General features: G+C 41.0%; 3 protein-coding genes across 3 annotated transcripts; all 3 read right to left on the bottom strand.

Moving 5' to 3' along the window:
• Positions 1 to 6011: 6011 nt before the first annotated feature.
• LOC107186227 lies at positions 6012 to 8323 on the bottom strand. Its single transcript, XM_015574049.1, has 5 exons — positions 8193 to 8323; positions 7754 to 8079; positions 7368 to 7582; positions 6600 to 6957; positions 6012 to 6319 (listed from the first exon to the last, which is right to left on the bottom strand). The coding sequence occupies exons 1-5, from the start codon at positions 8321 to 8323 to the stop codon at positions 6012 to 6014; spliced, it is 1338 nt and encodes a 445-aa protein (XP_015429535.1).
• A 630-nt stretch (positions 8324 to 8953) lies between these two features.
• On the bottom strand, positions 8954 to 11038 carry LOC107186304. The gene is made up of 2 exons (XM_015574136.1): positions 10117 to 11038; positions 8954 to 9285 (listed from the first exon to the last, which is right to left on the bottom strand). Exons 1-2 carry the CDS (start codon positions 11036 to 11038, stop codon positions 8954 to 8956), a joined length of 1254 nt encoding a protein of 417 aa, XP_015429622.1.
• Positions 11039 to 21951: 10913 nt separating this feature from the next.
• On the bottom strand, positions 21952 to 23268 carry LOC107186226 (trypsin 3A1). Its single transcript, XM_015574048.1, has 5 exons — positions 23235 to 23268; positions 23009 to 23106; positions 22856 to 22938; positions 22395 to 22671; positions 21952 to 22236 (listed from the first exon to the last, which is right to left on the bottom strand). Exons 1-5 carry the CDS (start codon positions 23266 to 23268, stop codon positions 21952 to 21954), a joined length of 777 nt encoding a protein of 258 aa, XP_015429534.1.
• Between the last annotated feature and the right edge of the window lie 388 nt (positions 23269 to 23656).

The following is a 23656-nucleotide window of genomic DNA, read 5'->3' as shown; positions in this document are numbered from 1 at the left end:
CTAAGTCGTGTACGACTATATTCCCCGAGGATAAAGAATATATACACTTTTATGAGGAAACATTCGTGGACAAAGAATCCATAAATGTTACGGAATAATACGCCCAGCGGCCTCCCCTACTTTTCGCATTTTGATTCACCTACGGTGGCTCTGCGACTCCTCCCGGTTCTCGACACGATGGCAGAGGGGGCGAAGCAGAAAGAGCGGGAGGGTGTGCTGACTTTTATTACCCCGTCTGATGTTATGAATGCGAGCTGTACGCAACCCCTCCGCGTACATCCCCCTTCTATTCTGCCCCTGCAGAGCAGTTATGATTTTTTACGACATGTATATTCGTGGTCGCGATTAGCGATAGCTGTAAACCAAACAGGCGATGAAAAATGTCTACAATTCGAGGTGTCATCGGTCTATCGGTCAATATTCTTGTGAGAGATCATAGGTATTTTAAGACATTCTCATAAACACCGCATACGACGAGTTACATAAATCCACGTTGATCATGAATTCTAAAAGGACATCTTCAACGATCTAATGCGTATAATTCGTTAAAATTTACTTCTCACCATTGGTTAATAATTTTTAAAGATAATATAACGTAGAAATATTGTGGTATCAGGAATAAGACTTCCAGTGCTTGTTCGAAGTGACTCGAATGGGGTGTTCGTTTATGCCCACCGCTAGCCATCGTCTGAATGAGATTGCATCGTTATTGAAGCTCTTCCTGCACCAGTCCGCGACCCGTGATCGAAGTTATGATGTATGGTGTTTGTTCCGGAGATGCAGGTGCAGTCAGAACGTCCACATTTCCCGCGACTAATCGTACCGAAAATATTTGTATGCTTCTCACCCCTTAATAACGGGAGCATCGGTCATGCTGTTCGGTGACGGGAGACAGCGAATCTCGGAAGAATATTGCAATTTGTAGCGGCAAGTCGTTTCGTCCGACAATAAATTAAACGGTGGCCACTTGTTATCGCATCTACAACGTTAATTGGACCGACAAGACGGGGCAGGCCACTTCTGGAACGCGAATCACCCTAGAAATCTCCAGACTCCCTGTCTTTTTTTCTTGCATTCGAAAATTTATTATACTTTGATATTTCCCATATCGTTTAATTTCCTTTGCTGTTAAGAAATTTTTAAAAATGTATTCTCATGGAAAATATTAAAAACAGGGCCTTAATTACTACTCGCATCGGACGGAATAGCTACCTATAATATTTTACCGTTTGCTAATGCGAGTTACAGATCCAGTCATCGTTCGATATGAATCCGTGGCCAGGTTACTGGTATGCTACACGCGAAGGAATGCTCTTTGATCGTACCGACATTTCCTGTGATCACGGCCTCCAACGCATCGTTGCGATTTCACCCTCTGGTCCTTGAAAAATGCGAAATATTAGAGAACGCATCCCTTCCAGAACTCTATAATTTCGTTGACAAACCTATAAAGAAAAGATTCCACGTGTTCGATTGAAAACAAAATTCTCGTGAGAAAGACATTCTGAGGAAATGCTAGAGTTAACAGAAACATTCCAAGTGATAAAGTTAAGAGGAACATCCATAATTCCCGTTCATCCTCAAATTTAGTAGGGAATATTCAGATTTTTCCAACCGATTGGATAGCGACAGAGCCGCGGAATAATTGGTACAAATTAAAATCGAAAATGACCCCGATCGGCGACGATATATAATGGTCCGTTGGCAAATGGAAAACCGATGTGAAGGACCATCCGAGTTTTCCGTTCTGAAACCATTCAATTACAAATATTTGAACGTCGATTATCCAGTTTGCTTGTGCCCGTTTTGGACGTACAAAAAGCCTCGTATAATAACAGGTAACGTTTCCCGTGGTACCGCTTTGACATAATTTCGCGCCGGTTACACCAATTTCCGGATCCTCGTTTCCAATTGGTCGACCTCGAGGGTGCTCGGCAATTAGCAAGCAGTGGGTGTGGGGGGGGGGGAGGAAAAAATCCGTGCACGCTCATAATTTCATAAACGGCCGCCGCTCCTGGTGGAATGGGGGGAGGTTGCTGGCGGAAAAGTAATAAAAAAGCGGGGGCGGAGAGGATCTCGCGGCCCCGATGCCATCGGCAGCCGCTCGAACGAGTTGAATTCTTAGCCGTCGGTTTTTAATCTCGAAACGCACGCGGGCCGTATCCATCCGCGGGCTTACGACCACCGAAAAAGCTGGCCCGCAGGATTTATGGAAATTGGTAGGGGTGTATGTATATGTGTCTACACTGCGGCCAGGGGGGGGGGTTGGAGGCCGGCACAAGCACACAACACACCGCCGATTTTAATATCCGCGAATGATAAACAAAGTGGTATCTAACGAAGTGGATAGAGGCGCGCCGTAATAAAATTTGTGTTGCGCTTCGTCGCCGCCCGAGCGGCAGGGAAACGTCACAAGCGGTTTCCTCCGATTTCAATTAGCCGCGAGCGACCCACCCCCAGCCCGACCGCTAGCCCCCTCTGTACACGCGTATCCCTGGGTTTTCAGGAGCGGGGAAAACGACGGAACAGGCCGAGAAACGGTTTACCAGGGTATTTATTTATTCTTTAGCCCGATACACGACGACAGGGATTTCTGTGCCTGGTGAATTCAATTGACTTTGCGCGAGGGATTTATTCGGATTCGGGGGTGGTTCGTTTCCTTTTCGCGTATAAATGGAAATCTCTCGATTGTTCGATAAATCTAGTGGATCTTAGGATAACAGTTCGCTTGCTTACTGAACGTATTGTCGTATGCATTTGTGGAAAATGAATAAAAATGAATTATTCGACGGGTACTTGGAACTTGGATTAATTACAGTGGGCGATCAAATTATTAGTCACCTGCGTAAATTGACGATTTTACGATTTTAAGTGTATTTTTTATAATTATAGAAGCTAAGGTTAATTTGTGTATACTTAGTGGGCGATTTTTAATTAGAAATCATCCACTGTGGAAACCTCGATACATATTATGATTTTATTTCTACACAAATATGAAAGAACATATTTTTCGTACTCTGGCTTTAATAATTTGATCGGCCACTGTATCTAAGTAACCATTACAAGAAATAGATTATTCATATACCTATATTTATAGTGTTACCTTGCATTTAATATAAAAAAGAGAACATCCGAGTAACAAACCGTACAAATAATTTAACGATGAGAGTGAAAAATTTTTTCATTAAACTCCGAAATGTATCCTGTTGTGATATTATCTGCATACATTTCGGAACAACCAGCAGTATCGGGAAAAGAAAAATCTCGGCGCGGAAACGCGGATGAAAATCGACGGAAAGAGAAAAGAGTGGAGGTGATAAGCTTCGATATCTCGAGCTACACCCCCCTACGCGAGATGTAAGCTCCGCCTATCCCTGGGTTACACCAGGACTTCCAAGACCCCCTGTGAACCCCCCGCCCTCGAAAAGGGGGATAACCCAACCCCCGTTCCATCGTCGTTGGCATCCGCGGCATTCCAATTAGCTCGCGAATCAAAAGAGCCCCACTGCCTTTGTGGGGTCTCACCCTACCCCCGGCCGGTAAACTGTCTCCTTTCCTCTTCCACCCTCCCTCCCTCCACCGTTCACGGTTTCACTTCTCTTTCGCGGTGGCTGGTTCGTCCCTTTGTCCTTCTCTTTCTCCCAATCATCCCCTCGCTTTCTTCGTCCTGCTTTCCCCCATTTTCCGCTAACTGTTCGTGCTCCCTTTTTGATTCTATCCTCGCACTTTTATTTTACGATACGTGTTCTATCGTTTTCTAGGTACAATTTCGACTTGCGTAAAATTGTCTTCTCGCGGGGTGGGGAATTCTACATCCTTCGTTCGTGTATCTAGTATTATTTTTTTGTTTGTTTCTGGATGTTTAGATTTGTGTAATACACTTAGAAGCTTAGAAACCGATCTACACCGGGTAGTGAACGATTTTTTTAGGTAATTATGTTCATCACAAAGTTTTATATTAGAGGAAACGTTGATCATTTAATAGCTCTACGTCGTTTAATGTTTAGTAACTCTGTGTAAACACTGATCATTATTGTAATCATTGCATACGTATCATGCAGATTTACGTGTCAGCTCGAGACTTTATTAATGAGATTAAGACCAACGTAATGTAAATTCGCGAGCCGTTGGTATTAACAACAGATTAGAGTCGAACCATCAGCGAATCCAATCGATATCCCCGATGCCCCTGTGCGATAGCAAAGTCCGTACGATTCTCTATCGAAGGTCCGCTTTCTTTGTAGCCCTTTTGACATGGGTCGACGGCTAATTTATCACGGCGACAAAAGGGGTGCACGTAACGAGCGAATATTAGTTACCAACGTCATTCACGTCAGATTTTTCCATAGAGGAATTACGCTGGTTGACGGACGCGTGTACGTGCAATCAACGACTAACCACTTTGTACCTGTTTCCCCGATTGTCGTTCAGTTCATGTTGATCTGACCCGCTCGTACCAGGTTGTAGCATGTCAAACTTCAGTTTTCAAAAACAATCTTGGACCGATTCAACGAAAAGTAGTTCCGGAGGTCCCAGTTTGTAACTTGATAAATAAGCTTTCAAAGTTTACATCATGTACTTCGATCCCCTCTAGAATGATAACTACGTTTTTGGTTATCGCCACCACGCAACAAATAATATCCGCCTTTCATCGCTCAGATATAATAAGGATATTAAGTTTAATTGAACAAAGCGCGGTCTTCCGGCGCCACGAAAGAACGGGACAGCCATAGCACGTTATTAATATTTAAACAAAAGCCTCGGCGAGAGATTCTCTGCCTTTGTGGGCCTGGCAAAAAGCCCCCCCACCCCCATTCTTGTGGCGGAGGGAATAAAATCCCAGAAAGACCGTGAGACGCAGCACTCATTAATTACTGCCAATTAGTTGGAGGAAAAAAAAGACACAAGGTTTTCTCAAGCTTAATTGTTGCCTTACCACCAGCTTAGCTGTCAGATATTTTTTGCCTTTTTCTATCGGTTCGAAATGAGAAATCTTCATCTGCAATCGAGATCCTATAATATGAACGTACAAAAACTATTAGGAAACTTACTTTTATATTTCCGTTTCCTACAAACGTTAGCTCCGCAATAGTGGAAATTACTATAAAATATTTAAAAGTTGATAATAGGATGAATAATTTTTAATTGTGTATAGTTGTGCTTTCATCTTTTTTACGGTAAATTATATTAAGTAGGTACTTTTCTGTATTCATCAATTAAACTTCATTCATAAAGGATATCACGTAGGGGGTGCAGGATGAAATGACAGCGCTTCATATACAGATTCGAAGGTTTATTCGTTTGCAACATGTACGCGGTACGTGTACACAGAAAAAAAACACACACACACATCATTGGTGTCACGTATATACAATTGATTTGGTGCCAAAGAGAACGGTGCTGAGGGCGAAGATCATCATACACCGAAGGACCGAAAAGCGCGAGGACGCATTGTCAACTCTAGCCCGGTTAGCTTCGCCTATTATGTACAATCGTGCTACTTGTGCTCTTACGAAATTCAGAGGGTTGAACGCGCGTTAACGTCTACACGGCTCGAGGACAGTTACAAAAATATATATTACACAACGAGTAGTGGGGGAGGGGGGTAAAACGATCGAATAAGAGTATTACTATGCTCGCGATATATTCTATCATAGATTTTCACGCCCCAGTGCCATCCACGATAAAATTACAATCAACGGGGGACTTTGGTTTCTACGTACGTACTCGATCAGACACATTTAAAACGTACACACCGTGTGACAGTGTTCAAACGAGGAACGACAAAATTGTATTCGAAAATACTTGCATCAATCCGGAAACAATTAAATTAGAGATCGTCGATTCCAAAAAATGTCACGATAATGTTTCAGTTTTCAAATGTCTTTAGAACATTCGAGCTTTCACATCACAGTTTCTTCGATTCGTCATGATCAGCCTGACACTTTCTCCCGGTGTTTCGATTAGTCTCTAGAGATACTCTTGCTTCGGTGGATCAATCTCGGTCGTAATTATTCGTCGTATCGTGACGAAACACGTGGCACAACGTACGAAATGTTTGGAGAACGTTTAGATTTCTCCGGATCCATGGTCTTTCTGTGGTATCTCGATGAAGCTCGCGTGTACTCGTTCGGAAGCTGGTCGATACAGTCATGTTCGGGTACTTGGTAGATCGTCGGCGACTTCACGTCTCGAGATTTACGGGATTTCATCGGGTATTGTGAGGGTGGGATGTCGCTGACGCCACTCGTGTCCTTCGGATTGTGCCTCCAGTTGTAGCGGGCACAGAACATCTGCTCGTGGCTGTCTGGCTCGTCACCTGGAAAATTCGTTGTTCGCGAGCCTAAGAAGCGTTGAAGTCTTTCACTTGAACATTTAAACATAAATTTCGGAAATAATTATCGATAGACTGCGGATCTTGTGCATTTACACCGTACACGATTGTCTAGAATGCAGTGTAGTTAAGAGTTTCGTAAAATTTGTATGTACATAAATATCACTTTGTTTTCAATTAGAATACTATATGTTATACTATTACTATTTTCTTTGCAATTGTTGAATATTTGTATTCAGTGGTTGAGTAACTGTGACAGAATTACCGATTGGTCCCTTGGTAGGAAAGCTGACGCGATCATCGAATCTGCAGCTGGTCTTCACAGGTGACTCTGGTCTCCTCTGCGTCAAGCTGCCGCAGCAATTGCACTTTCTTGTTTCTCCGAGTTCCGTCTCTATCAGTTGGTCGATTTCCGTTTTCGTGCGGGCTCGTCGAGTCTGGACGGACATCGGTGTCACGACATAACGATCTGGCTCGCCTCTGGATGGTGACCATTGATGATAGTCCGTGGATCTCTTCAGTAGATTTTTCTTGGATGTTCGGACGAAGTCTTCTTCTGATAAGGGCTCGGGAACCTCGTGCTCAGCGACATTGTGATAGTACCTAATTACCAGGCGATGCTTCTAATTAACCACCCTCCAAACGACTGTGATGAATAACTCACTTCTGTTTATCACAGAAATGTACAATGACATAAGAAGTCACTCTAGCTAGTGTCTTAAAGGATAATGTCCATAAATAAACAATTTTGGTAAGTTATACGTGTTATAAGTTTATCATTTCTAGGTTTTTTTATAAAAAAAAGATAAAGCTATAGATGTTGATCACGTAATAGGCAAGAAATAATGGAAGCAAGTATTGGTCCTCAAATGTAAAGTAGAAATGATCGATGTTAAAGAATCATCGAGTTACGATAGAAATGATATATAGTACATATATAAATATATATAGTATGATATATAGAATAGTACGAATTATAAAATGCAGCGTTAAATTTTATGAACCTCGGAATTAACGAATGACCTTGGCCCACAGCCAAGACACGTTGCTGGCAGCGATGTCGTCGGGGATCTTGCTGCTGGTCGGTGGCTCTCCATCGTGGTTGCCTCGCGTCCGCCTCCTTCATACTGGCTCTCTGAGCTCTATGAGTCTGTGGAGACGGGTCGGATTCCTCGTCAATTTCATCGTCAGCTTCCTGCTCGTCGTACTCCTTATTTAGGAATTCGCCTGCCTCCGCGTTATCGTCCTCTGTCGCAGGAAGTTTCACATTTTACAGATTTTTTACAGACACTACATTAATCCCTCTTCAATCTAATCACCGACAAAAATATCAATTCTCATCTATTTTGTTGAAATGTCTTTTGTATACTCTGATCAAACCAAAATAGCTTTCATTTCTTTTTTTTCGTTTATTTTTACCTTCGTCCTCCACCTCCTCGTCTGCGTTATCATCAGTAAAGTTCCCCAACTCCTCGTTAATGTATTTGAACTTTTCGGTGTTCCCTAACTCGTCGTCGTAGCGAGGTTTGCTCTTGGTCGAGACATTGGGAGTGTAATGCTTGTCTCTGCCGAGTTTCGAGTGACCCTGCAGACTGCGGTGTTGCGATACCTCGCCAGCGTGAGGCGAGACACACCTAGGGTACGTTGGATTGGAGCACACGTGTCCTTTCGTTGGTTTGTAAGAAGTCGAAGAGGAATAGTAGCTGACAGGTGCTTCCGTGTTCCTTGAGAGCATTTTCACAATTCTATTGAAATCTTACGGACTATGAAAAATTTCTAAAATCTAAGAGTCACGAATTTCTTAAAATTTCATATTTAAAAAATGAATATTGTACATTTACATCGGTGAAACGCCTACCTGCCATTTCTGTTAAACGAAAGGGACTGGCCCTTCTTCTGTTGATAATTCCAATACGAATCAGGCAGATTCCTACTGTCGGAGAACGACTGGGACGTATATTTGGGCTTGTAATTTTCAGCCGGTTTCATTATTGCGATTTCTTCGTTGAATATTTAAGAATTGTCCTTTCACCTTTTTTATACACCTACTCGACAAGAATTTACATGTCCTATCACGATCTTCCTTTTTCTCGCGCCCTTTTATTATTGCGTTATTACTCGACGAGCGTCTTAGAAACCGTCATCGAGCTCGAATTTTAATCAATTGGTTCGAAATACTCAACAATGTTTGTCCGTTCCGTTGATTATGCGTAGATTCAGTGAGTGTTAGCGAGGTTTAATAAACGAACATCCACTACCCGTGTCCCTTCCTCGAGATCCTCGATCAAGATCCACGATCGTCGTCTCGGACTTCTATCGTTGTTCTACGAAGCTTCCTTTCACGTAATATATTCTTCAGGATTAATCGAAACGAGAGATCATCGGGATTCACATACAGAAATAATTAAAAAAGAAACGTCAGGTGTGTTGGGGATGCTGTCAGAGCGTCTTTATCATCCAGGAGAATTGTCCGTTGACGATCACCGAACTCTCTTCGATTAATCTGATCGTGTACGAAATAGGTCGGTCATATCTGGGATCGAAGAACGGCAACAGCAACACCAAAGGGGGAACGAGGAAACAGATTAACGCTTCTTGATCGAGGAACACGGAGTCGTTTCACCATTTGTCGGTCTCGTTGCTGTCCTCGTGCTCCAGCGACGAGGTCAGCGTACGCTGGAATTCGTGCACCCTCTGACTCTGTTGCTCGTGATGGTGTTTCCGCCACTTGATCCGTCGATTCTGGAACCAGACCTTCACCTGGGCCTCTGTCAATCTGAGTGCGTGCGCCAGGTATAGCCTCTCCGGGCCGACCATGTATTGTTGACGCGCAAATTCGCCCTCCAGCCGTTCCAATTGTTCCGCGGTGAAAATCGTTCGCACCCTCTTCAGCTTGCCACCGCCGCCGGAACACGAGCTCGAACCTCCGTTCTTCGTGCCGCCTTCCTGGCCTGCAATTGGACAATCGATATTGGGGACCGAATGATTTCTACACGATCTGTCCGTAATGTTCCCGGAATAATTCAATAAGGGACAGACATTTTGCAGGTACACAAAATTAATTCTTCGTGAAAAGTTTCCATTTCTATATAAAAAATGAACGGTGGTACCAGTCGTCTTTTAATTTATGTGGGAGGAATCAAAATAGATCGTGCGAATGGTACGTGTTCACCGGTATAATGATTAAAAATAAAATTTGATTTTACTGTTCACTAATGGCAAATCAGCTTTTTAAGATCACGAAATTCTTGAAAGCGTGATGACTGATTTTCGTTGTCGAAGATATGTATAAAAGATAAGAGACTGGATAAGTTCTAATTGATATTTCGAAAGTTGTACAGGTTATGGAAATGTCACGGAGTAATTAATTTCTCTATTTTTATACCTCACTATTACAGTCTCGTTGCGAGAAAGAGGCGAAAATTTGAGGATACGATTAGTTCACAATCCAAATTTGTATTGATTCCAAATCCTCGCGGAGGGGAACAGAAATTTGTCTGCCTATAAGCACAAAATCCATACGAAAATTTTCACCGGGCTGTACAGGAATCAACAACCATTTGTTTTGAACTGAAGTTCGCCTGCGGTGTGCGCTGTCTTGAAAATTTAATTCGTTCGGTAAAGTTTGTTAGGTATTATTAAATCAAAAATCTGACTTTCCGCTGATTTCCATCTATAATAGCTGCGATCATTAGACCTACATAAATACATGCAAGAATCATCGTCTATTGTTCATTCGAAATAATGAAAATCGAAAGAGAAAGAATACTTCGTATAAATACCCTGATGTTTCTTGTACTGTTGCTGCTGTCCTCGTTTCTCCCTGGGATTGTTCCTCAGTCCCAGAATAGCGTCGATAGTGAACGATTTCGCTTGTTGTTGTTGCTGCTGCTGCGAGTGTTGCATTTGCGTGATGGAATGCGGATGGGACAGTTGGGAGGTCAGATTCTGTGCGGACAAATCGGTGCCCAATAAATGAGACCGTCTCATCCGTTCCAGGGCGATCGCCTCGAGGTTCTGGTTCCTCGGTTGCACTTGGATATTTTTGAACTCGTTGTGCTCCAAAATCGGTGGATTCTCCAGCAGACCGGTCGCACCGCCGCGAAGTCTCTCGAGAGCGAAATTACCGATCTGACTGTCTCTCATACGGTCCAACGACAGATTGAATTCCTTCATCCGGTCGAGACTGTAATTCTTCAGGAGCCCGAACTCTTTGATGTCTTTCTCAGTCACCGCGAAATTCAAATCCTTACCGTACCTGTCCAATGACAACGCAGCATGAGCGTTCTTTTCGCGTCCCTCTCGAAGATTGAACAAAAGATCCTTGGCCGTGGGATTCTTAGACCTGCAGAGGCTGCCCGCATCCAATGATTCGTCGTTCTCGTTCGATCTGTCCAGGGGATAGGTCATCTCGTTCAAATTACCCGCCGTATATCCAAAGTTTTTGCTCTTGTTCAGAGCCATTTGTAAATTCCTCGTAGGGTTCTCGAACTCCTCGAAGTGGATCCTTCCGGGTTCTAATCCTAAATGAAAGTCTTTCGGTTCCACGTTATCCTCCTTTGATTTATCCACCGATAAATTCAGCTCTTTGACTCTTTCGTAGTCTTGAAATGCTCGCAGTTGGGTTTCCGAGTGACTGGACTCGCTTCTGCAATCGGACAGATCCTCCACGGTCAGCCGTCCCGACGGATCGCTGGGCTCCATGGTCGTCCTAAATGATTGTATTCGTGCACGATTCAATGTTATCGGAGAACCAAAACAGTCTTACCTAAAATATCGATAAGTTCACCGTAGAGTAACTATGGATTCACTATGATCTGCGATCCAACCCCGTAATCGTTCATCATTTTCCAAATCTACCCATTCGAAACTGCGAATAACTTCAATCACTGGACACTCGGTCGCGATACACGGTTCGTCGTAAGACCTCGCGCACTAAAACCATCACTCGAATCGCGAAAACGACCGGGAATTCGGATCCTCGACGGTCCAAGTGTCGCGTCGTGTCTCGTAGCGCCGACAGAAACGGGAAAAACACGAAGAACGGAATGGGACTGAAGGATGATGAGGGCAGGCTCCGTAGGATGGCCGAACCGCGCTGGCGCTGCACAGCATCCCAGGATAATGATGTCAGGCACGAGGATCACCGCTATCAGAGAGGGTTGGCCAGCAGGACTAAGGATATCCGGCTAATGATCCCGTACGTGACGAGGGGGGTATTCACCCGGCGGTGCATCCCCCGGCTGCTGTTCGCCACTCTCCTAACAATCAGTCCCAACGTTGCGTTTCACCTCCGCAACCCCCAAATGGACCGCAAAACACCCCCCCACGTCGCGGTCAATATTTTTTCGTTCGACGAAGGAAGCCAGAAGCGCGGCTGTGCCGGGAGCACCGATTGGCCAACGGCTGCCATCACCCTGCCGCCTAGACACGCCCACGGTGAGCATCGTGGGGGTTATTTGCGGGGAGTCTGTTACTTTTTTTCCACCCTCCACCTCAAACCATCCAGCCACGATCCAGATCCGAAGGCATCTGCTCTCGTTCTTCCTCTCGTCCTCTTCTAGGCCTTGCGTCCTCTCCCTCCCCCCTTCCCGAGCCCCATTAATAAGCTTTCCCGTGTAGACCAACTCACCCCCTAACCCCTAGATCCTCTATCTCGGGGAACAGTCTCACCAACGACCGTGCACACTTCCCCTGGATCTGGTCTCGTGACACACACACACACACACGCACAGGAACAAGGAGGACGATCCAAGCAAGTGTCTCACGTCTTCCTTCCAACGATGTCATCCGCGTCTAAGACGTTCCGGTAATTAGGTAGCCGGTCTAATGATGATGAGGTCGTTTAATTTTGTCCCGGTGATCTTTCTTGCGTCGCAGCGGATTGAGACAGTCGCCGCTGATGAATTCACTTGGTAGACACGATGATTCCTGGCTTGGTTATCTTCCGATTACTTCCCAGTAGTATTTCGTTTACTGTACAATGGTTTTGGTAATTGTAATTATAGTGGTAAACGGACGACTTTGTTAGTGTGTTTTGAAGTTTGTCTCGATGAGATCTTGTCTTCGGAGAAGTGTGTAACGTGGAAATTATGGAGCACATTTGACTTGCAATTAGCCACTTGTACAATAGGATACTTGCTCCCACTTCTTCACGCTTAATGAACTATAGAATTATTACCTATCTTTGAAAAAATATATGGATTATATAAGCTATGAGTTGATGTTCACACGATTATCACCTATAGCAGCATGATTCATTGAAGAATATGGAAGTTTGCTATTATTATATGTATACTCGTGTCTCAGACATGCAGCAGATACGTATTGCCTAATTGCCCCTTTCCAGCCTGAAACTTCATCCACAATCCCCTCATTAGACGTTGACGGGTATGCGGGAATTTCCGTACCTCGGAAAACCTCTAAGAAGCTTAAGCTCAGGGGCAAGAGCTTAATTACGTCAAGGTTTTACATTGCGTTGACTTTTCTCTCCTCGTCATTGTCTTATACCACTTCTTATCCCGTTTTGTCATATATCATAATTAATAACAATTAATTACATTCAAAAATCAGAGACTTAAAGTGTTTCTCATAAAATCTGTTTTATTTTGAAAATAATATTGAATATATACTTCAGAATCCATAATCAAGTATATTCAATACGTTTTTTTCCATAGCCTTGTTCATTTTTATTATTTCGGAAGTACAACTTGTACGAAACTATTCGTTACGTGAAATACAAATTACTAGACGCCACCACCGCGAAGCCATTATGAAGTTGAGATTGAAACTATAAATCCCAAATTTACTTCGGCGCCTCCTTGCATATTTTACAAAACCGAACAATGGATCCGTGTAATTACGTCGTATATTTCCCAGGTCGCTAAGTTCCCGTACAAGCCACCGAGTAGTTGAAAAGGCGTCATAAAATTAAACACGAAATTGAATTTTTAATGGCCTTGGTCTCTTGGCTTGAACTAAGAACAACCATTACCACTATATCATTCTACAAAGCTCATTTAAATACAATACAACATATCTTTCGATTACGGGAAACTAATACAAAATTTATATTTTTCAGTAGAGGAAATAGTTCTACACTATTTCTCGAGAATGCAAACATAAACTAAAATATATGAAATATTTCCTGGTAATTTGAAAAATAAAATACAAATACTTCATTTCGATTCTGGTGAATTATAATTGAAGATAGAATAGCTTATTTTCTATTTACTACTTTCTAGAGGTAATGTATACAGGCGACAATGGAAGAAAAGCATCCCTTAACGTTCACGAGCGTTCGTAACCTTGTTCCACCCTGTTTTCCACCACTACATTCAAAGACGGTAATTATTAGCTTTCGACTGGAAGAAGCTCCTCTCGCCGCCAGACACGCAACATTGAATGAGATTAGCGACAAATGTTTAAATTAAACTGCTACGAAGCGATGGAATGGGGCGGGGGGAAGGTTGGAAAGAATTTCTATTGAAGCCCGATGATACCCACCCTCTTCGAGTCTCGACCAAATGACTTGCGACTCACCCTTATTACGGGCGGAAATTTATCACGGAAATTTCGGAGAGTATTTTACCCGGATAATTGCTACGCTTTATAAGAGCCACCCTTACGAGCCAATATAGAAGGCAAAGACGACGATCCCAAGGCCGAGAGTTTCGTTCGCCTCGCCGAATTTCCCACCGCCACCCCCGAAACGATCTTTAATTAGTCCACAGGCGTTAAAAATGAACACGCCCGGATGAACGAGTAATTTCATCTTTCCGCTTATTTGGATGATTGTTAATTCAATCAGAAAGTGTGGGCGTCAGGTGTAGTTAATATATTCTGTGAAATGAAAATTTACAAAGCTTGTATACACATATTATTTGAATGTGACCAGGAATATTCGATACATTTACAATCCTCTTTTTTTAAATTATTCCATTACAGCGGTACAATTGATACAGAAATTCTGTGCTCAATTACACTCTAAGCTTGCATTCTCAGCGTACATGTACCCGTTAGTGACCATATATATCGAGCAACTGTACAGAGTGTCTCAGAATAAGTGGGAAATATTTTCCAGGTGGCTTCAGCACATCAAAAAACAATAAAGAAAATGTTCATATGAACACACGTCCTATTTGACTTCGTTTTCATTCGTACTTGATTTGGAACCAAAGAAATCAACAAACACCAAAAGCGTACAGCCAAACTTTCGTGAACATGGTCGCGGTTACATCTCGATCCGATGTAACAATGTGTCCCGTTCACCACTCGCGGCGTCATCCGACGATGACGTAAATTGACTCCGGACATCGATCAATCTCTGTTACGCTTCTCTCGCAAGCGTCCAGCTATCGGGGTACCTCGATAATCACGGGGATCATTAATAAAGCAAACGAACCTCGCAAATTGCCCTCCCCCGAAAATCGAATATTACCGTGCAAACAAGCCCGTTGAGGCAGCCGCGTAAAATCCGCGTTTATGCACGCATACACCGAGATCCAGCATTCGGATGTATGTGTGTATGTAGATGTCACCAGATAGGAACGCAAACACAAAACGGACGCGCAGGCAGCCTCTATTCCCGGTTTCTCCGGCGCATTCTACTCCCTTATCGCCCTCCACCCACCCCCGCAGAATCCCCTCCAGTCCAAGTACCAGTTCTCATTCCACATGCAATATTAAAGCTGAGGCAATTAGCGGTGGGGGGTTGCCGCGGAGAGAGGCGGCGGATGACGACAGTTTCAGCCACCTCTTCGTGGCGGTCCGTTTTGGTGGGGTTGCCTCGAATATGATTGGCTGTCACAGGGGTTAATCCCGGGGGAGCCAGCCACACCCCGCCACGTCTCAATCCACCCCCTACCATCGTGAATTTCGCACTGCTGTTCCAGCCAGCTCGGGAACATGGAGAGGGGGTTGCTCGAAAGGAGGCTTGTCTTGGCAAAATGCAAAGGTTGGATTGATTGAGATCTTACAGACGGCGATCCCCGTTCGCGAGGAAAAACTTGATGGACTCGCTAGGTACGTGGCGTATCACTTGGAACACGGGGAAGCTTGTTAATGGGTCTACAAAGTCGTTTAAGGGAAGATTTGAGCTTTGCTGAGACTTGTATTAGGTGGTTGTTGATGAGATGAGCGGTTTTAGTGATGGATCCAATTGATTTATGAACGAAGATAATATAGCTACGTTTTTTATTACACAGTGTAATTCATTCATTTGAAGGTACTGCGTAATATAATAATAAAATCAATTATGTTAGATTCTGAAAGTAATTAAGGTAGAGAATCAATCTCGTGTTTAAGTAGAAGGGCAGTTTCAGATGAAAAGGGGTGGTTTCCCATTCAAAATCTAAAACGTAGCACCAAGTACGGAGGAATTATTAGGTTGGTCCCATGATTGATTGTGAAAAGTTACAGAAAAATCAACGTGTATCACTTTGCGAACTTATCAGTTAAATAAAGATAAATGGAGTAAGTTTCAATTGTTAATTGGAATTCCGTAAGGCTAACGTTTTCCGCGGCTTTTTCGACGATGGCGTTGCACTCAATAACACGAGCATAGAGGCAAAGTTTGCTGAAAGATGAAAGAGGAATCCCGACCTCTATCTAATAAGAGAACCGGTAATAAAAGTACCTTGCCGGAAGGAAGACGAGAAGATGGGTAGAGGAACGAAGACGAAGAAGGTGGAATCTCGGATCGCACGAAACAGTGAACGCTTGATAAGCAGGAAAATGAGGATTTTTCGTTTGAAAGATCAAAAGGTCAAAACAGAGCTAGTTCCTTACTTTAATGCGGTATACGCGGAATACCGTTTAAATCTGATTAGTAGCCGCCAATGAGACTCGCGCATTCCTTTACAGAATAATTTAGTTACGCCACTCTTTTGTAATTTGTTAAACATCCAAAGGACATTTTAATCCATTTACGATTAGATGAATCTCGTGTCTGTCGATAATTGATATTGGTACTAGAGTCGGGTACTTGAAAAAAAAACTGTAAATAAATTTTATTTATTTTCCCAGTGATATGTATATTATAAACAATAGTAAAAATTATTCAACGCGTGTAAAATTCGAAACTCAATCCAGTGTTGAATGTACCTGTCTTGTTGCTTTATTCAAGAGCTTACATCTCATGCTGTATAGCCTATTGCGACTACATATTAACTATCTGCTCGTAATAGCCCCTTTACCACCAAATTATCGATCACTCGCGACGCACAGCAGCTAATCGTTGAAGCCAGACATCATTGAACGACACGACTGTTGACGCGCTTAACGCTCGGAGAAGTTAAGCTTAGTATGCACTTGATGACTACGTGCAATATTAATTAAACAATTCATAGGTTGTAATAGAAGTATATGGACGAACTTTGTAATCTTATTCCACGCATCTAAAGAATAAAGAAAATATCATACATACATTGATTACGAAATTTTTTTCTTTCATTGTAAATGAAAATCAAGATGACCTCTAATTTTAGAAAAACAAAGAATTTAAATTGTATCAGAAATAAAATATATCTATATCTCAAGATGGGAGAAACGTTTATACGACCTTCTTTCATCCGTTAAATGAAGACAATAACTTTCTAAAGTTTGGCTATATATTTCCCTTACACCCAGTCTATATCAACGTAAAAACACGTCCGCGAAAATGGACTTCTAAGTATATTTCTCGGTAATTTCCGCATGTGCATCGGCCCCGTTCGGTTTTTATTTACCAAACCTGACCACCCAGTCACGTTTTGTAACGTTGTCTTCGTTCCACTTAGGACACCTTATAATTCATTTCTCCCGGCTGTCACACAGGACACTTGCACCTGATCGCAGTTGGACATTGTTTCACAGTGGAATAAGGTCGTTTTGTCGAACGGTGTGTCGTTAGCTCGTGTAAATCCTCGATGTTCTGCGAGGAAACTGGCTACACGCCACGATCATTTTCACCAGACAAACCCCGTGAAAATTCTTTTTCGTCCGCAGGATGCTCTCCTGGGTGCCGTTCAAACGGCAGCGCGTCTACCATCCCAAAGTCGCGTTCGACGGTTATGAGGATAATTTACTTAAAATCATCCCCAAGGTGGTATGTGTGGGAATCAGACCCATGTAAGTATTCTTTCCTATCTCTTATCTTGTGCTTTCGACAGTGTTTAATCCAGTTCTTTTTGCTGAGTTCAATGGAGACTATTCTAGCGAACAATATGGCGTCACTGTCGGTTTCGATAATGAAGATTGTATGAGTATACGAGAATTGCTTGAAATGATAGGTTGTAAGATTATTTTCGGGAGCAATGTTTATTTATTCAAAGAAATTACTTATTATCCGGAATTTTTAACAAAATAGCAGATTGTTAAAAAATTATACTTTTAACATTTTTGTAGAATAATAAGTCTCTCGGGGGAATATTCATTCCTTCATGAATTACTCATTATTTATAACAGATTTTTACAGTAATACCAGTAGTGAGTAGGTGTCAATAATTCATTTTCAGTCCTTTGATGTTCATTTAAGATGTTTTGAAACCGATATCAAAACTACGATTATGAAGGTTAGTCGTTTCATTTGATTTTTAATGTCGTTGTTGATATTCGATTGAAGATTCTCAAGGATCAAATTACAAATTGTCTTAGCAAGAAGATACCATTTCCATGTTTCATTCGATGAATTGTCAGAAATTGTTTCTAAGAATTACCCTTATCACTGATTGTTCGTCTGTCTCATGTTCATTGTTAGTATTCCACTCTGATCTGTTTCAATTTTAGCAGAAAATAATAAAATCGGAGCTGAATGCATACTTCTGTCGCTTGTGATTATACTTTGTCTATCGAAGGCCACTTCCAAGTTATTGTTAAACTCTAAATTTTAAGAAAATATATATATGAAGATAAGAAAATGTGCGAATACATACTCAGGTTACAATCACAACCATCCAGGAGCCAATTATCATTAATTATTATATCCAAGTCTTGTTGATGCTTGAAAAGTAATCACTCTTATCTCCAAGATCTCTAACATCGCAATGATTTCTTCGACACCTCTAATATCCACGGAAAATTACTCAAACCAGTCACCCAACGCAGATTTTTCTACCGCATTGAGCAGAAAATGGGAGATAATTGAAAGTACAGTGGTCCTAATTACAACGTCGAGTGTTAACTGGCAAAATTATACTCGAATACCGGACAACGATCGTCGAAAACAATTATAGCGTCACTGGGCCGCATACAGGGTTATTTATACTGATGTCATAGTAATTTTCACTATTAATAAAACGCGTTAATGGACACTCGCTATCTTATCACGGTATTTTAGCAATTAATACACCACAATAGAGTGCAGGATGTCAGATTTAAAGCATCGCAATCCTTGGCTGACGGAAACCGCAGTATCATTCCCTGGGGAATCACACTTATCTGGCTCTTTATACAGGATACTTCAAAATATACGGGAACTGATTTATAGGAATATTTTATAATGATAAGAAAAATAATGTGATAAAAACACGAACTTTCGAAACAACTACTTTCGAAATACTTTTAGTCGATGACAAAAGAAAGAAAAATCTAAATAAAGAAAAAGAAATTAAATTTTTTTAAATATAGTTGTTTGACTTTGTCAATTTTTTAAAGTTGTTCATAAAAGTGATAGTATTGATGGAATGATGAAATAAATGATGTAACAGAACATTGAAATAGAAATGGTAGATACAACGGTATTATAATCACAATAACAAAGTATCTGTAATCACGTGAAACGTGACGCATACAGAATCTGGTCCAGTCAGAGGAATTTTAACGAGTCACCGACCCGTGACTTCTTTCACTTTCTTATCGCGGACGAAATTCGTTAGGGCGAAACGGGGAAATTCTGAGTTAGACGGACCAGGAAAAAATTTCCGGTGCCCCCTACTCCGTTTGTGTTCACCTTTGTGGTGTTCCCTCTAGGTAGACATTTAATGTGGTGACTGTTTAGTCCCTCGCTTTCATGCACACGGCTCACACGCGAAGCAGTGCGCGTTAATACGGTCGACAATCGAAACGTGAATTCTATAGTAATAAAATCAGCATTATAATTTTGTCAACAGAAACAAATTATAATATATTAAATTCAGGAAAATAATAGAAGAATTTTTTTCAAAGATCAAGACGAAGAAGATTATTACTATATCAAACCATACGCTGGCCTCATTGATATTTACAAAATTTTAATATACGACAGTGAATAATGTACATTTCAACAGTGTCGATTAAACTGCGAACATATTAGAAACAATATTATGGGCGTAGTGATCGGGTTTAATTTAACAGTAACTTCTTGCAACAATGTTGACGGGTTTGGTGAAGCTGAGACGTCGACGTAGGAGGCCATCGAAACGCGCGAACGTCAAACCAGATTTCGAAAATCGTAAAAAGAGTTCGATTGTTTGGAAAGAGGAGTATTTGAAAAATGAACGTCTCTCGATCATGACCGACGATGAGCCTGACTTTTGCGTGTCGAATCATTATCGGGGAAAAAATAATCTCAAAACGACAACTAATTCTTCCGCGACTCTATCCTCTAAGAACTCTACCAATTCGTACGTTATAGTCGCTACCGAAGAAAAACCAGTGATTTCGACCTCAAATTATGAAAATATAAGTCACGATGATATTACGGAAAGTGTGAATTTGAATAGTGCGTCACAGAAATATTGCAGTCCGAAATTCAGTGGTGCGTGGTATTCGAAATTCAGGCGTCATGTGCTGAAGAGCTTACGAAACAAAATTTGCCCGGCATCGGTGACAGGGTGAGTTAGCAGAAAAAAATTCTCGATCATTATTTATATAGCAGAAAATAAAATCAGTGACGGAAAATGAAGTTTAATTTTTATGGTGTTTGTACTTAAGAATTATGAAATCAAAGTTGAATTGTTTTTATACATGCTAGATTTTTTATACTGGAAATTTACTCTAATTTATATTGACATATTTTGGATTATAAAGAATATCCAAACTGTAAGTGACAAATCAGTTTTTTAACAAGTTGTATGTTAGCTATACACCGTGAAATAACGATTCAGTTTTCGTGAGATATACAACGTGTTTGTTCTGAATGGAAATTAGTGAACCATAAAAATTTTCATAAATATGATCGCTAGTTATGCATTCTGAGTCATATGGTTGTGATATATATCTACGTATCAATGTATGTAAGTTGAGGCACGGTATATTCATCCTTTTCGATGCAATCATTCGAAGGGTGAATTTGTAAATTTGATTATTTTAAACAGTTTCGCATGTTTATCGATCCAACAGAAATAGATATACGTATATCGTTTGGTATTGGTGGTGTTGGTGGCTTACTACACCGGGTATATACCGTAGAATCAAATCGATTTGACTAAACGGTGTCGTTGTCCCGTAATAAGTTGCCAGTCCTTTATCTAGTATAGTGAGATAAATCGACGGATGTTCCTTACGATAGTGCACTTCTCACGGTGCTGCACGTGGCTAAGGGAGTTTAAAGACCCACGGCACACCGATGGAAAAGCCGGCAGTCGGTGTTTACGCGGGGAAACCTGCCTGGGTGAGTCATCCAAGTAAATGACAACGGGCTGGTAACGCTCGCGTGCCCACCGTCGGACAACAATAGCCGAAGCAGTCGACTATCCACGGAATATTTAATTCTTCGAGAATTTCGAAACCAGAATTACGGTTCCTCGGACACTGTCGAAATTTTAATACAATCGAATTTGAATTGTGATTATAGTATTCTGTCCTGCTTGGCTAAATTGAGGGGTGGTCATTAAACGTGATTTTTAGATCCTAAAGATGAGAGTTCTTTGGTTCTAAAATTGACTGAAAGTTAATAAACGCGTTGAGTATTAGAACAGTTCAATTATGAAGTGAACTTTGATGTTTTTAAAGTGTTAGACATATACATTTGTTAGGAAATAGCGATAAAAGCAGTAGAGAATATGTAATACATAGGAAACATCATTTTAGCAGTCAGAACAGGTGTCCTAACACGTAAAGGAGTATGTGTCTAATCTAGTCCAGAGGTAAATAGAACACGATCCCTGTATTTGAAAATCAAATGCATTTTACTAGCTGGCTTATCGTTTATATAGAAATTGATTTTCATTATTCTGTACGAATACGAGTCTATTTGTGTGGGCCAACAAAGAGAAATAATATTCTTGGGTCGATGACCATGCGTGCCGATAATACGAAGCCGCGTACACAATAGTTACTAATTACGTATTACTAAAGGGCCTCGAACTTCATTCAGCCCTAAGTACACGGTACGTGAGCCGCAGGATCTTGCGCAGAACGTGCGTAATGGACTTCCGGCGTGCATCGAACCTGAACGCCGCTGGGTTCACACTCTACGATTCGAAACAGCTTTGTGTCTTTCCTGGAAGAGACTTTTTTTTCCAAGCACTCTTTGGAACATCGATTTCCATTTATCGAATCCGCACAATTCGACCTTGATGTTCTCTTTTTACAGTCTTTAAAATATCAATTGACAAAGCTCCATTATTTGTCTATCTGTACACACACACATTTGAAACATAGTTTTCTCATAAAATAATAAAATTGATTATTTTATTTATCATATCTCATTTAATATATTACAAATTTGTAACGTGTCTAATCCAGCGTCGATAGTAAGACACACTTTCATACACTCCTGACACCGTGCCACAATTTTGACCAAAAGATACGATGCCATAAATAGTATTTCTGCTGGCTAATGGACCTCCTGAGTCCCCTGAACAAGAGTCTTTCCCGCGATTTCCGTAACAAAGATGCTGTTGTTTATTTACTAAAAACTCATACTCCGTTGTTTCGTGAATACAGATCTCGTGTGGAACACGGCGAACGTGAACTCCCATTAGAGTATCGCTTATCTTATTCTGTTAAATACAACATAAACATTTCAAAAAGAGACTTCTAGCATGAAATTTCAAAATAAATAATACAAACATGTAAATTCAATATTCGAGTTTAAAATTTCGAAGCATTAATTTTATCTTAATTTGTAAGTACGTCGATTACAATAAAGATTACTAACATTTTGTTGAAAATCCGTGTAACCCCATCCACAAACGTACAATTTCGGAGGTGGACGACTGAACTCGCTTGGCAATCGAACTGCCTGTACTGATTTTGAGAACCGAAAGGGTGGCCGTACTTCGAAAATCGCGATGTCATGATAGTACATGCTAGACCACCAATATAGAAACGTTGTCGCGTTGTAAGCGTGTATCTTTGTTAGCCTGTGCCTCGATCCTCGATAAGGCGCATTCGATCCAGCTCGTACATAATAGTCTGTTGTTCGCTCTGGACTTCTAAGTATACACAGTATAACACAGAATGTAGAGTGAATTAAAAGCGAACGTAAATTCTACAAAAACCACTATTGTAATTTCAGTAATTGTAAAATAAGAATTCTGAAATCGGGTTTGAATATGATTCTGAAATTTTTACATTCTTACACAATTATTCTTTTATTAGTACAAATAGCAAACTCACAGACAATGAAGAGCAGTGATGCCCCATTTTTCAGACAGAATACTGGCACCACATATGAATTCACCAGAGTCGTATAAAGATAACTAAAATAATGAGTGCTATTGTCAAAGTATTCCTGAATTTCTTTAAATAAAAAAGATTGTTAGTACTCACCATGAATGGTCTTCGTTTTATGTCAACGGGATGTCCACCGATAATTCTCGTTTTCGTACTTGTCATCACGTTTTCTACTTTTGTTGTAATAGTCACACCTACGGAAATAAAAAAAGTTTGTCACATATATGTTACTTTATATTCTTTAAAAAGAAGTGTAAAATATTATACATGAGTGTTACAAAATGCATTGTTGTATATGTATGAAAAGAAATAGGATACTTACACAATATGTAGAGAATTGTAGTTGTAGCACGCATTTTACATTACCTACTAACTGCAAGAATACGTTGAATAAATCTGTGTGACAAACTGAGTGCTTTGCATCTTCAAAAGCTATAAATGTCGCGTTGCAATGAATTTTACGAATTTATTGGTATTATTATCTGCACGAACCTAGGCTCGGTGTGTTAAAAAGCGTAACGCATAACGCCATTGATTTACGATGGGACCATATTGCATTCTTCAAATCATAAATATTATACAATTGATAACATTGATTTCATCAATTAACAACATAATACCATACAACATTTGATCTCCGACTTAAAAAAATATATTTTTTTACGAATACGATAATTTAAAATTAGAAATGTTTCACATATATACATATATTTTCATCTTCACTTGATAGTATTATTTAGATAT

The sequence above is a fragment of the Dufourea novaeangliae genome, unplaced genomic scaffold (assembly GCF_001272555.1).
Source record: "Dufourea novaeangliae isolate 0120121106 unplaced genomic scaffold, ASM127255v1 scaffold64, whole genome shotgun sequence".
Lineage (NCBI taxonomy): Eukaryota > Metazoa > Arthropoda > Insecta > Hymenoptera > Halictidae > Dufourea > Dufourea novaeangliae.
This window is presented reverse-complemented; position numbering and strand designations above follow the sequence as displayed.

Coding starts and splice junctions, on each gene's coding strand:
- LOC107186304 (XM_015574136.1), bottom strand. CDS start 11,038: ATGGAGCCCAGCGATCCGTCGGGACGGCTGACCGTGGAGGATCTGTCC. Junction 9,286..10,116: donor ACAGTACAAGAAACATCAGG/GTATTTATACGA, acceptor GTCCAATTGCAG/GCCAGGAAGGCGGCACGAAG.
- LOC107186227 (XM_015574049.1), bottom strand. CDS start 8,323: ATGAAACCGGCTGAAAATTACAAGCCCAAATATACGTCCCAGTCGTTC. Junction 8,080..8,192: donor TCGTTTAACAGAAATGGCAG/GTAGGCGTTTCA, acceptor AGATTTCAATAG/AATTGTGAAAATGCTCTCAA. Junction 6,958..7,367: donor GCCAGCAACGTGTCTTGGCT/GTGGGCCAAGGT, acceptor GTGGTTAATTAG/AAGCATCGCCTGGTAATTAG.
- LOC107186226 (XM_015574048.1), bottom strand. CDS start 23,268: ATGCGTGCTACAACTACAATTCTCTACATATTGT. Junction 22,672..22,855: donor ATCACTGCTCTTCATTGTCT/GTGAGTTTGCTA, acceptor GTGTATACTTAG/AAGTCCAGAGCGAACAACAG. Junction 22,237..22,394: donor ACACGGATTTTCAACAAAAT/GTTAGTAATCTT, acceptor TGTATTTAACAG/AATAAGATAAGCGATACTCT.